Source organism: Aplysia californica, unplaced genomic scaffold (genome assembly GCF_000002075.1).
Source record: "Aplysia californica isolate F4 #8 unplaced genomic scaffold, AplCal3.0 scaffold00284, whole genome shotgun sequence".
Classification (NCBI taxonomy): Eukaryota; Metazoa; Mollusca; class Gastropoda; order Aplysiida; family Aplysiidae; genus Aplysia; species Aplysia californica.
In genome coordinates this window covers 517,130-531,032 of record NW_004797554.1, presented here as the reverse complement: position 1 = coordinate 531,032, position 13,903 = coordinate 517,130, and the positions used below count along the sequence as shown (strand labels likewise).

General features: G+C 39.0%; 1 protein-coding gene across 1 annotated transcript in view; it reads left to right on the top strand.

Annotated features, from left to right (window-relative positions):
- LOC101850422 overlaps positions 1–13,903 on the top strand; it is a 53,213-nt gene that overhangs the window by 20,155 nt on the left and 19,155 nt on the right. Inside the window, exon 2 of the mRNA XM_035970553.1 lies at positions 8,590–9,660. Within this exon, the coding sequence (XP_035826446.1) occupies positions 8,867–9,660 (794 nt within the window). The 5' untranslated portion in view covers positions 8,590–8,866. The remainder of the gene's footprint in view (positions 1–8,589; positions 9,661–13,903) is intronic.

Genomic DNA, 13,903 nt, shown 5'->3' with positions numbered 1-13,903 from the left:
TGTGTGTTTGTTTTAGTAGAGGTTTTACGGCGCTCGCAACTGCATAAGGTCATATGAACGCCAAGGGGAGGATGTCAACAGAGAAGTCCTTAAAGGGAATCAGACTTACTCAGCTCACCTCTCTACCTTCAACAGGACAAAGTCTGCACTTCTATCTCTCAATTAGCAAAGAAGTAAAAACTTAAAAACTTCGCTGTGACGCGCACTCACCACGAACAATGTGCACCCAAACATGTCAAGTCTCCCAGTTTCGCTATTCCTTATACTGTAGTCAAGTAGTGCAAATATTTCTACGTTACCTTTAATTTTGTTTCAAATCGAGTCAAATGATGGTCACCATAATGAACCGGGATTACGTCAGAGTATGGTGCTGTTTACGTTCAGTTCACTAAGTAACATCTTTTTCGTGAATAAAATAATCACGTTCTATCTAGATCTAATAGGTCTTCATAATAATGTGACTTTAAGGTGCAGCTAAACTGCCCTTCTTCAACTTAATAAACACACCTGACGTTTGGGAATTGCCCCCCCCCCTCAAGACATTGTAGCAGCACACCAGATAAACACAGTGAGTGGACAGTGAACACTAAATTTTAAATTCTCAAAATGAGATCTACAACACCATAAATAAATATGGGAAACCAATTAGGTCTATATCAGCTTGAATAAATGATCATCAAAATAATTACACTGTTTTGAAATTTGCTAGTCACTTTATCAACAGTAGGCCTACAAAATCCACTGTTTAACTAACTTGCATTGCCTTTCGAATTTTCCTTTATATTAATTCTATCACTACATATACTAAACAATCAACTATAATAATATTATAAATGAAAGAATATGTCATGGAAAAAATATGATATTAGACAATATACCTGGCTAGCATCTGCGTATGTTGCCATTTTTTGGTTCAAACGTTGTCACAAAAAGTGGCAAAAGTTGCCATTAATTTTCAAGCTTTCAATTCTCTATGACGACGTATACAGCAATACGTTGATAAAGATTACAATTTAAAGCACCAGAATTTATTTTGCTCTGATTTAAGCATCAGAATATCACTTGTAGCCACCCAGGGTGTAAAACCGTAAAAAAATAAAAAGGTTTCACAACAGAATAAAATCAAAATTAGAACAGTACGGATAAATAACCACAAAAATTAACAAATAAGGGCGGGCTTCCGCCTATCCGAAGATTGGCCGCTTTAACATAAACGTGTGAAATTTAAAAAAAAGTAGGCCTACAGGATCTGACATGTAAATTGTGGAATCACACACGAGGGGCGTGCCAGCGTCAGTATTCGGTTTTTGTGGAACACGCTCTAACAGCAATCAAGTGTACGCAGCACGAAGATACAGCTGTAATAGGAGAAGATACAGATCTTCTTCTTCTGTTAGCACATTATGCTGATGAACGTGCCCATCTATTATCTATTTGTGGTTGCCCAATTTTGCTATTCAAAAGGCTTTTTAATGGCTGCATCGACCGACTTACGGTTTTCGCAAAAAGATTCTTTGAAATATTCTCCAGATCATGACGCCCTTCCTTTTTTCAGTTTTGAGAGAGTTTTGCTGCAAAAAGCTCAATTTCTTTATTTCGCCGAGCGCTTTTGCAGGCCGACGCTTCTGTCACAGTAATTTTAGAAAATATGCCAGGTTTGTTTATTTCAAGTCGTACTTCCGTTCGATACTATCGCGCATTGTCGCGCAAAACTGAGAACTATTTTAAGTGTGCCACCCGTATTGATCTAGATGTAGATCAAGCCTCATGTTTTCTTTTTTTACTTGGTGCTAAATTCGACTGTGATCCTTTCGCTTGATGCCCATCATAGCTTTTTCTGGACTCCTTTGTCAAATTCTTTTTCTTGCTACTAGGAACATTCAACACGCTTCTGTACAACCACGAAAGCGGAATATAATAGAGAATCGATCTAGATCTAGATCTAAGCATCTATTATATATTTGGCAACTTGGAAACGCACGTGTCACTTTTCTCTCAAGATTTATTGCTTAATTCCAGTAGAGTGTAAATGTAGTAGACCAATGATATTCAGTTGATGTTAATGCACCGATTATTCCTTTCATCGAAAGGGGGCCCAGCTAGTAACATCTATTTCTACTCGAACAAAAACATCCTAGCATAAAAATGAAACAATGGGATATTAAACAATTATTTATTCAACTGGGGGCATTTCGACATTCTCTGAAAATTAGCATTTCACTGACCCCCTTCCTTAAATGAACTTGAATATAACTTCTAACATACATTAATTATAACTTAAGACTGATGTCTGTGCTGCATCCACATCAGCCAGCGCCGTCAGTGACAGGACCGAAGCTTCGAAAAGAAAACGACCCGAGAAAGCAAAGCCTATGAAGGAGGGACCATCATCAAGTCTGAATGAGGCGATTTAAGACCTGACTGAAGATCATCGTCGAAATAGAGACGAAATTAAACAAAGTATGCAACAGCAAGACAAGCCTTATAAAGATGAGAATGAATCATTCTACTCAGACATTTGCTTCCGAATGACAAAAATGTCTCCCCAAATACAGAGTTTTCTCAAATACATGTATGAGATCAGCACCCTTCTATTCAATGCCCAAAATCCAGAGTCTCCCAAATGCCACCCCCCCCCTCCCTTTCATCAATTTCTGCTACCCAGCAATCGGTCGCGGACAATAAGACCTCCAATAAAAGGCAGCTCCCTACCCAGGACATAAGATAAGATAAAATAAGACAATATAAGATAAGATAAGATAAGATAAGATAAGATAAGATAAGATAAGATAAGATAAGATAGTACTTTGATAAGATAGACATCGCCCCATACTCTCATGCATTTTCTAGATCTAGATTACACGTTCGGCTATCCGTAGGTCTCCTGTATCAATATGGCATGTTGTCGTTAGAATAGGGTCTAGAGATGACCTTGACTTTGATTTTAAACATCGCAACCAAAACAAACCGAAGGCAAGTTGTTCGCTAGCCTAGCGAATTGCATTACATTGGTAAACGATGAATTGAAAAAAGGCTTTTTAGCAAGGAAAGTTGTCATGTTATTTAGATATTGATATGCTGATTCTAGATAGGCTTATGTAGATCTAGTTAGTTTTTGTCTGTCAGTGAGCATCACGTCAGGTTTTTGCAGAATTCACATAGGCCTAGATCTAGATCTAGATCTAGATCTAGAACTATTCAATTTCAGCTATTCTTAATTTTGTCAGGGGAGGTAAGAATAACTGAATGAGCAGGGAAATAACGTTTACTATTTGCTGAAAGGTAATGAACCAAGAGTGCTGTACTTGTGCTATGTCTAATATTATATTTTTCCACGAAATTTTGTTTTAAAATTTAATCTTTTTTCATTTCTGCAGTTGATTGTTCAGTGTATATATCTGTCAGCCCCGCTCAATATCAGTCATAAGACGCACTCTACTATAATCAGCTATGAGGCTCGAAAGGCAAAAATGTGACTTTTCTTGAAATTTTTGTTTTTTGGATATATTGAAAGTTTGATGTCTTCTGCTTCATTTAGGATAAAAATAAACAACTATAATCGACTATAAATATTTTATTTTGATTTAATTTGGAGGTGTGTGTGGTTTTTTGTGAGCTTGGGTGACGAGATAAAGGAATTTGGACCTTGCTAGTGTGTAGCTGTGAGATTATTTTTAGAACCATTACCTCATGGCCACCTTTGCTTCAACCACAGATTCTCCATTTGTAGAAAATCTTTGCTCCAACGTTCTTCATTCGCAATTATTTTTAGATTTTGACCTCTTTTCGAGCATGAATGGTCGGAAATGTAAACAACTCTAATTGGTAAAACGGAGTAAAAACGGTAACTTTAAGCTCACTGCAAGCTTGTTTACGTAAACAGTTGACTGTGTGGGCGTGCCCTGCTAGCTGTTATCGTCTGTTGATCTTTTAGTTTTACACTTGGATTGACTTTAAAAATCAATTTTTATTTTGTTTTAGAGCTTTTAAAAGATTAATTGACCCTCCTGCAGATCTCTCAGAGCGGACTCCTTACGAAGAGGCCACCGAGGCGGTCTATGTACATGTGTGTGTGTGAGTGTGTGTATGTGTATTTGTGTGTGTGTGTGTGTGTGTGTGTGTGTGTGTATGTATGTGTATGTGTGTGCGCGCGCGTGTATGTGTGTGTGTGCGTGTGTGCGTGTGTGAATGTGTGCTCTCGTGTGTTTATGGTGCTATTGCAAACGTATAATCAGGTAACGTATACACGGCACGTAAGCCGACTCGCGGCTTTCCGAGCGCGTGGTTTCCTTTTGCTATAAAACACCAAATTTTAATGCTGAACACTTTGAAAAAGTTCAGATTTTCTTCATTATAATAGTGTAAGTAGTTTGTATATCCGGGTATTTTGAGCTGGAGAATCGCCGTGGAAAGGGAAGCCCCTCGCTGTCAGAATGCGAGGTCCCCCGATTCAAAATTTACACCCATGCATTCGAATGCTTTGCAGAAAGATTGATGATTAAATATCGTCAGTTCATTGGTGAAGAACTGTACAGCTTTGAGTGTGGTTTCCCACGGTTATTATTTTTTGCCTTTGACATTTAGACAGAAAACCGTGAAAAAAAGAGTCATAAGTGTTCAAAGATCATTTTTAACACGAAATGTGTAAAATACCAGCCAAAAAAGGTACCAATAGAAAGAACAGTTCTTTTTCAATTGGAATAAAGTCATCGGCTCGGAATTATCTTGCATGAATCCTTTTGCGAAACTAATGGGAGCACTTAGCATACTACAGTATTGAGCCGACTCGCTCGCCGCGAAGGCTTGTGCGACGCCGACCGAGACAACGCTCGGTGTTTTATTGAAATAACGAAAGATCATCGTGTTTGAGGGAATACAATACTGATTTGTGATGATCTCACAGTCTGGAAAAATATTAGGCTTAAGAATAGATGATGGTTTTTTTCGATAAAAAGATCTGAACGTAACAGCACTACACTCGTAATCCCGGTCCATTGTGGTGCCCACCGTTTGACTCAATTTGGAACAAAACTCAGGGAAACGTAGAAAAAGGTTTACACGTTCTCTCGACCATAGGCTAGCGGATTGGGAGACTGGGAGACTGGGAGACTGGGAGACTGGTATTTGCACTTTATTTGGGTGCCCATGGTGAGTTTTTAATCAGGGCGAAGATCGGCTGCCAGAACATTGCACAGTCCAGGAACATTATGATTCAAGTCTATAGATCTATTTTGCTTACAGAGGGATAGAAGTAGAAGGCGAATATAGTGCGCGGGGTGATTTATGCAAATATTGCTTATATTTCACGTGTGAAATATCAGCTTAGGCCTATATTCACATGTAAAATAATAAGGATTCATTTTACCGGAAGTGCAGTGGTGAAACAACTCCAAGTATGGTATAAACCCTCTTTTCCCATGTTCCTCGCGAACTCTTTCAATTAAATGTTCAAGTTGCACACCGAACCAATAGTTTACCACTTTTCACATGTGGCGTCTTAAAAAAGAGACGAACTTGTTGACATGATCAAGGAAAACCATAACACTGACCATTGTTGATCAGAAACAATCTACGGGTCTTTGAGAAAATCGTACTGGGTCTACCTGTTATTAAAGACGCCGTACAGCTGCTTATCAAGCAAGAAGTCTGGTGCCTTGACTGTGTGCAGGTGACAGATCTGCCGAAAACTCTCCCAAAAAGACGTCCAATTCCTTCAACCTACACCAATAGTAGATGGCAGATGGATTTAAAGAAAATGCCAACTTTTGGCGGTTTTGTGTACATTTGCAATATCGTAGATTTGTTACTTTCACTTTGCTTTCCGTAAAGCTACTGGCGGGACACTATGTAAGGTCGCTGTTTTATTGTTGCCCACGACCTATGCGTGTGGGCCACCTTGTCTCCTCCAGACGGTCATTGGCGGCAAATTTAATAACTCTGACCTATCTGGTATTGTCGAAGAATAAATGTAGAACCAAACTTCTGTTCTGGTCACCAACTTCGTATCTAAGAAACTGTGAAGGCCTTTAAACGTTTGATACTGTTTTCGTTTAAGCAGTAGAAAAATATTTGGCCACAGATACGTAATGTATAACATAAATTGACAGGATTTTTACCCAATGATAAGCATAAATTGAAGTGAGCTGTTTCTGGTTCTGAAAAACTGTGCGTTGTGTGAAAATAATGGTTACCGTGAACTAGATCTAGCCATGGCGCATTGGACTAAAAATATGGATTACGGGGGACGGGGGGTTGGGGGGGGGGGTGCCGGCTGTCTGGTTTCCGTGACTGTCTGGCTGTCTGGTTGTCTGATTGTTTGTTGACTTTCACTTACTGTTTTGAGTATGAGAGGTCGAGAAAGGGGGAGAGGGAGAGAGAGAGAGAGAGAGAGAGAGAGAGAGAGAGAGAGAGAGAGAGAGAGAGAGAGAGCGAGCGAGAGAGAGAGAACGTGAGAGAGAGAGCGAGAGACAGAGCGAGAGAGAGAGAAAGAGAGAGAGAGAGATAGAGAGAGAGAGAGAGAGAGAGAGAGAGAGAGAGAGAGAGAGAGAGAGAGAGAGAGAGAGAGAGAGAGAGCGCAAAATTGCCACCAACAGTAAAATATCATAGCACTATGCATTACGCGAGTTGATCGTCGCGCTTTCTTCCAAGGCCTATCGTTTGTTTACGCTTTGTTAGCGCTCATCGCTGTTTCCAATGGGAGCCAGTTAGACCGGAAATGAGGAATATCGTCCCGTCTTGGTATTCTTCAGTCTTGGGTCTGCCTTCACGTCTATGATATCACCTCAAAGTCATATTGTCATCGATAGATCTTCCAGCAGTAAGAATACTGGATGGGAACATTAGAGCACCATTATTGAAAGCGGTGCTCTTTTATCTTGAACGGACGGATACATAGATACTAGCAAGGGTTTGCGAAAGTGAGCAACACTAGCCTACTTGTTGACAAGCGCTGGTAAATGCATTCATTTGCATACATGAATTATTATAGGTTTCGACCAATGATATCTTAGAAGAAAAAAATAATATATCTGTTTTAAATACACGTGTAAGAATTGTTTCATATTGCCTCATAGACCGTTCTCATCCAAATAGTGAATAGTGTAGATCTAGATTCTATTTTATTTTTAAAAAGTATTGTTGTTGTGCTGAAGTTCGTTGTGAATTTGGTGAAAGGGGCCACGGAAGTAATCACCCTGTTTATAGAAAACTATTAAATCTAGATATAGATATCTACTTGTGATTTTATAGATGCAGAGTCAGAAACGCTTGAACTGGCGTCTGTGGAACGGCCGTTAAGTGCTTCGCCATAGCAAGCAAAAGACATGAGTCCAATCCTCGTGTTTAGTTTTAGTAAGAATGTTACGACACTTGCGACACAGTAAGGTCATATATTATAATTATAGGTACTGAAGATTAGAGGTGTTACTAGAGAGTAACAAAGATAAAATACAAGGGGGGCAGATAAAGCAGATAGATTTATGATTGGGTGTTTTTATATGGAGTTTCTCTGCGTGTTTGCTGGGACGGTGTATCCCTCTCGCCTCTCAGTCTCATCCCAGATTGGCCCAGACAGACAGGGTCGAAGCAACCCAACTCGTACATGTTCTAAATTACTCTACATCGATTAGATCATAAAACATCTCCAATTATTTATTTGGAAACATTTGAACGTTCCATTTTTAACTCTCCGACTCCCCTCCCTAACCTCTTCCTCATCCCTCCATAGCACCATCCCATAGTATTCTTTCTCCTCTACCTCACGCTTCCTGTCCAGGTAAGATCGTGTAACGCTCAACGTCTAAAATTTTTGTTTAAAAAAAAGTCCTGCTCTCTAGCAATGTTCTGTCGTCTGCTTTCATCTCCTTTTTCTGCCCCCACCACCTCACCTCCTTTGCCCCTTCCTCTGGGCTCCTGATTCTTTCTGCAGCCTTTCTACTGCTCCTCCTTGGCTTTTTCTTTGTCTTTCAGCCACACCTCTGATCTTCTGGTCGGAAAGATCTACACCTAGCTTTCTCGGACAAGGGCGAAAAATCTCGGAGGGCTCGTGTGCAAGTTACGCACGTTAAAGATCCCTTGGTGGTCTAAAATCGATAAGAGTAGGCTTCGGCCACCACCCTGGCAAAATTCAAAATTTCCTACCAACTGAAAATATTAGGTGTGTCCCGTGCGCTCATATGATGACCTTATGCAGTTGCGAGCGCCGTAAAAAAAACTTTTCCAAAAAAACACCAAAAAAAACACGTACAGATTTAGAGTGGTTGCATAGAAACGAAGCTGTAGGTCATTCATGTTTTATTTCTAGTACATTTTTCGCTTTAGTTTTAACCGGCTGTGAGTTTTCATAAGGCAGTGAGTGGAAATGTTGAAATACATTTTCGCTATTCGTACATAACAACAATTTTGTTTTTGTTCATTTGATTGTTGTTTCTTTTTTTTTCTTCATTTTTAAAAAATGTTTATTTTGGTTTGTTCTTTTTTCTAAACACACGGAATGGGATGGATTGTAATTGTGAAATTTACCCCCATATCTTTGATTCTTTTCTTCATTTCTGCTTTGAATAATAAACAGTGACTTTTTCTGTATTTCAGATTGCCACCCAGGGACCGACTCAAAACACATGAACAGAAATTTTTTGATGACCAACGGCACCCCCTTATGCCTCATTGGACGAACATGTTACTCGCTTTGTAGTAGTCTTTAACTGATGTCTAAAGGCCAACTGAAACGTTGTGGTTTTGTGCCGGTATAGCCATACATTTCAGTTGCTGGTAGTTAATGTTATTGCTGTATTTAAAAAAAAAAATTTTTTGCTATGTGATGCTTCAAGTAATCTAAGTAAGTTTAGGTAACCGCTGCCATCCCACAATGTTTGAACAAAAGAAGTGGAACTTCTGTTCGATAAAGGTCATCTTCGGCCTGTTTTGTCTGTGGACTGTGGCGTTTTTGATGTTCTTCGCTCGTCACCGGCACATCAAAATGGCTGATGTTTCCTTGAGAAGTGACCGCCTGTCTCCGACGACCCAAGCAGCGTTCAGAGACAATCCAAGTTTGGAGCAGCAGGGAGGAGTCCTTCCCAGACAGGAATGTATTCATCCACAACTAAAAGTGAACGACCCGGTGATGATGAAGTTTTTCCGTAAGTACCCCCCGCTGACGTGTTCGGGCCAAAAAGACTGGATTTACGTAGATAATGGCACTGTGCGCTTTTCCAAACCCTTACATGGGAAAAAGAACAACTTCACGTGCGACTACTATCCTCTGGTCAGAGTCGGCGACTATGAATACAAGTGGGGACTCCCACACGTGGACATCAAAGATGGATTTCCCATGACATCCGATTTTTTCCGCGCCGTGTGCAAAAGGGGGACGCGTGAGCAGTACGAAAATATCCACGCGGGGGTGTCTTACTCCAAACAGAGGACTGAAAGACCACGTGACCCGCTGAAGTCTGGGTTCGAAGGTTTGAGCATAGCCATACTGGGCTTTGATTCGATGTCTCGGATGTCCTGGTTGCGACGGCTGCCCAACACGAGGAAGTATTTTCACGACGAGCTAGGAGCTATTGAGCTGGAGGCACACAACATTGTCGGGGACGGGACCACGGCTGTCATGTTTCCCATGCTTACCGGCAAGTTCGAGTGGGAGCTGCCAGAATGCAGGTGAGACACCATTTTGTTCTTCCTTTTCTTTGCTTTCATGACTACACGGATCTGACACCTCAGTGGACACAAATGTGAGGCAGCGTGGAGGAATCAGGCTCTCGTCAAAATAATGAATTCGAAGAAAACAGTAGTTTTCTCCCTGCTTAGCAATTTTTTCGATTTTTTTTTTGGCTCAACACCTTTTATTTCCATTTACAAACAAATCCCTTTGACGATTTCACAGAAAACGTTGATTAAAGACACAAAAATATAAATTTACAGTTTCCATGGACTCTCCAGCTTTGGAATTTACCAAACTTTGGCGACCATTTTCTCGCTAATTTTACCTCTTAAATCAGGTGACCCCCATCTCACATCTCCACTTCTATTGAAGACGGATGAGTAATTTTTTCATTGAAAGCAAGACAAATGAACAAGCTTTAAGATGATACCATTAATTCAATATGCCCAAAAATTGACGAGAGCCTGATTCCACCACTCTGCCTCACAAATACGTCTTTTCGAAGTTGTAACGTATGCCCCCTTCCCCCCCCCCCCACACACACAATTTGCGTCTGTGCTGTTGCAGCTAAGCACTTCGCCATTGAGTTCGCCATTGAGTTCGCCATTGAGGTAAGGGTGGGGATGTGTATGTGTGTGTGTATGTGTGTGTGTGTGTGTGTGTGTGTGTGTGTGTGTGTGTGTGTGTGTATGTGTTGGTTGGGGGGGGGGGGGGGTGCCAACAACGTTTAGGAATCGTTACCAGTGTATCCACACATTTCCTGTGAGCATATTGACAGAAATATCAATTTTAAAGCCTGGTTTTCCACGTGGATTTTTCCTGCGTGTAAGCTTTCTCTTTGTATCGTTTCGAGACCTGGAAGCTCTCTTTTCGGCATCAGGAAAGCTCAGATTCCACAACATATGTGAGGCAGCGTGGTGGAATCAGGCTCTCGTCAAAATAATCAAAGTGAACAAACTTGCATTTTTCAGCAGGTTTGTGAAATTTTATCAAATTTTTGTTTTTTGGCTCAACACCTTTTGTACCCATTAAAGAACTCATTTCTGTGTGGATTTTTCTGAAAAGCTTTGATTAAAGGCACTAAAAAGTACAATTTCAGTGACCACGGAGTCTTAAGCTAAGGAAATAGCTAATCTTTGGCGGCCATTTTCTCACTAATTTTACCTCAGAAAACAGGTGACCCCCACCTCCTCCTTTCGAAAATATCTCGACCTGTATTCAAGATAAAAGGATTTTTTTCCTTCCAAATATAGACAAGTGAACAAGCTTTAAGATGATACCAATAACTCTACATGCCCAAAATTTGACGAGAGCCTGATTCCACCTCGCTGCCTCACATATATAGATATATGCGTACATCAGTGTCTTTACGTTGGTGAACTTGTTAAACGGGGTGCCCACAACGGATGGGATCGGCCGATCAGCCCGATCGCCCGACTCAATCGCCTCAAAAACAAACGTGTTTGTTTTCAGTTTCAGGCGATCGAGTCGGGCGATCACCCTCGATCGGCCGATTCCGTCCGTAGTGGGCACCCCGTATTAGATCTACACACTGATAGATAGCGTTCTTGAAAAATACAAAACAAAAAAAACGTACCAATTTCCGGTCTCGCTCTTCGCACAAAGAGGAGCTTTATTTTCTTCGTTCTTGTCGGATTACTTCTCATTGGGGGCCTATTCGTTAAAATATTCACCGTAACTATCATTTAGATGAATGTCAGAGTGTTCTGATTCCATTTTAACTGCTTTTTCGACCGTTTTCTGAGATCCCCTGAGCTCCACAACAACATTTCAAATGGCGGACGGAACGCATGAATCGACGGTGTCGGGTCGCGTAATTTTAGAGCGAGAATTTTGTCATGGAACCATTAATTTTCACACTAATTTTACGTTTTTCAGTCAGTTTAATCATTTTAGTTTGATAATAATACCTTACTCAATGTACACATTTTACAGGCAAAAAACCACATCTATATATTATTATTTATACGACATCCAGTTAAAAGTTATGCCAAATGAAAATTTCAAAAAATAAATTACTCAAAATACGTCAAGAATGGTGCATAACTGGTCCTAGGTCCATTTTTTTAGGTCAAGTAAATACATGTACAAGAAATACCGTTGTATTTTAATAAAAATTCTCAAATTATTAGACACATAATATACTGAGATCATGCTTGATTCTTTTTTCAAAGGTTTGAGATAATATATTTTGTAAGGTGCTGAATTGTGCCTCTGAGCTCAAATTCACTATTAGGAAAAAACAACAACTAAAGGGTGAAAAAAATGACCGGTTGTCATGAGAACAAGTTCATAAAAAAATCAACAAAATACACCAAGATTCAATGAATACACAAACAAGCAGATTCAGATGCAACACATCCGCTTGCCTGGCGAACAGGCCCTGTTTATATATATATATATATATATATATTTATTTATTTATATCAAATTGAACCTAAATTCAAGCACAACGCATTGAGATATGTTAGAAATCCATTCTGACAGTGCTTTGGGCACATGTAAAGTAACCTAACGTTTTCACAGCTTATGAGACAAATTTGGCAAAGAAACGGGAAATGCTGTATAAATAATATGGTGTCGTCACTAAAAACAATATTAAAACAAATCATAAAATCAACTTACATGGCAATTCTCTTCATCTAATTAAAGCTCTTTTCAAGCTCTGAACTCAACTGCACATCATTTTAGAACCTCAATTGTGTATACAACATTTGACCACAAGCGATTTTAAAGAATATTTGATAATATTATAGCTTTTCTGAAAAGCACCCTTTTAATCCTTGTGAACATTGCTGAATGTGTTGCTTTGGTCCATTTTTAAAGTAAAAAGCTACTACAAAACATTTGTCTCAAATGAAAGGTAAAACTAACAATTAAATAGCACAATGATATTTTCATTTGCATTTTTCTCCAAAACTTTTTGAAGACGCTTCATCACTAGAATCCTGAGATCCCAGCTGCTAATCAAGATACTATGCAGAAAATCCACATGTAAGTGCAGATTACATAATAACATGTACTTGGCCCTTCATTTTTCTAGAAAAAATCTTAATATTTGAGAAGTTAACTGTGGAAATTGATTTCACTTTCAAAAGTTGAACTTAAAAAGGCTTCTTACTTTAAAAGCCTTAGAAATTCCAGAATACTGAAAGCATGTTCAAACTAACTAGCGAAGTACCTGTAAAACTCAGTCTATTTTTTTTCATGTATATAAAGAAAAGAATTAAAAACACGTTTCAGTTTTCAAAGTTTTTTTGGAATTTGCTAAGCATTATATAATTTCAATATAGCTGCCGCTGTTATATACCAAGGGATTGAGACTTTAAAAAAAATTTCTTCTAGTTTCTTGAAGGGTACTGCGTATTTTAGGGAAGTTTTGTTTCAAGAGAAGGATAAATAAGTCAAATTATAACTGCTTACTTCGACAAAAGTTTCAATTAGATTATAATACACAACACTAGAAAGTTGTTTCATACGTCAATTCAAACCTGTATTTAACAAACACTCTTTAATGCTTTAAAAATGTAAAATAAAATTGCAGAGAGGGAAGAGTGACAATTTTTAAATACTTAATTGACACAGTCTATTACCGAGCACAAAAAAATCCACAAATTGGAGTATATCTATGTGTAGTGCGTAATGATAATTAAGGGCATTTGTATTGCATATATAACTGTTCAACAGCAAGCTTTATGCACTCTGTAAGTGTAACCTACAGTATTACCCCAGTGGACCCTACAATACTTGGAAATATCTCGGCTTCCTCGGTTTCCCAGGTAGCATACAATGCGAGCAGCTGATTAAGTGCTCAAACACTAAAAAAAACTGACAAGAAATTATGAAGAAAGTAAATTTCTAAAATATTCAATAAAACATATTGGTAGGCCTATCTGTGTGTGTCGTGTTATGGCCATCGTCAGACAAAGATGCCATTACTATTTTCACAGTTATAAATCTCTACAATATTCAAATGTTATACATATGAATGAAATTGTATACATGGCATTCAAAATTTTGAAAAGCAGTTTCTTATTCAATTATTTATGAAACTCAGGTCATGACTCACAGACATTCACGATAACGAAACTGCAGCTAGAACTGGTTCAATGATTTGAGAGAGCCACATCTTGGAAATCAGACATAATCGATTGAAAACATTGATCTCACACTCTTCAACAAAAATCTTTTACACACACACACCTATATATATATATA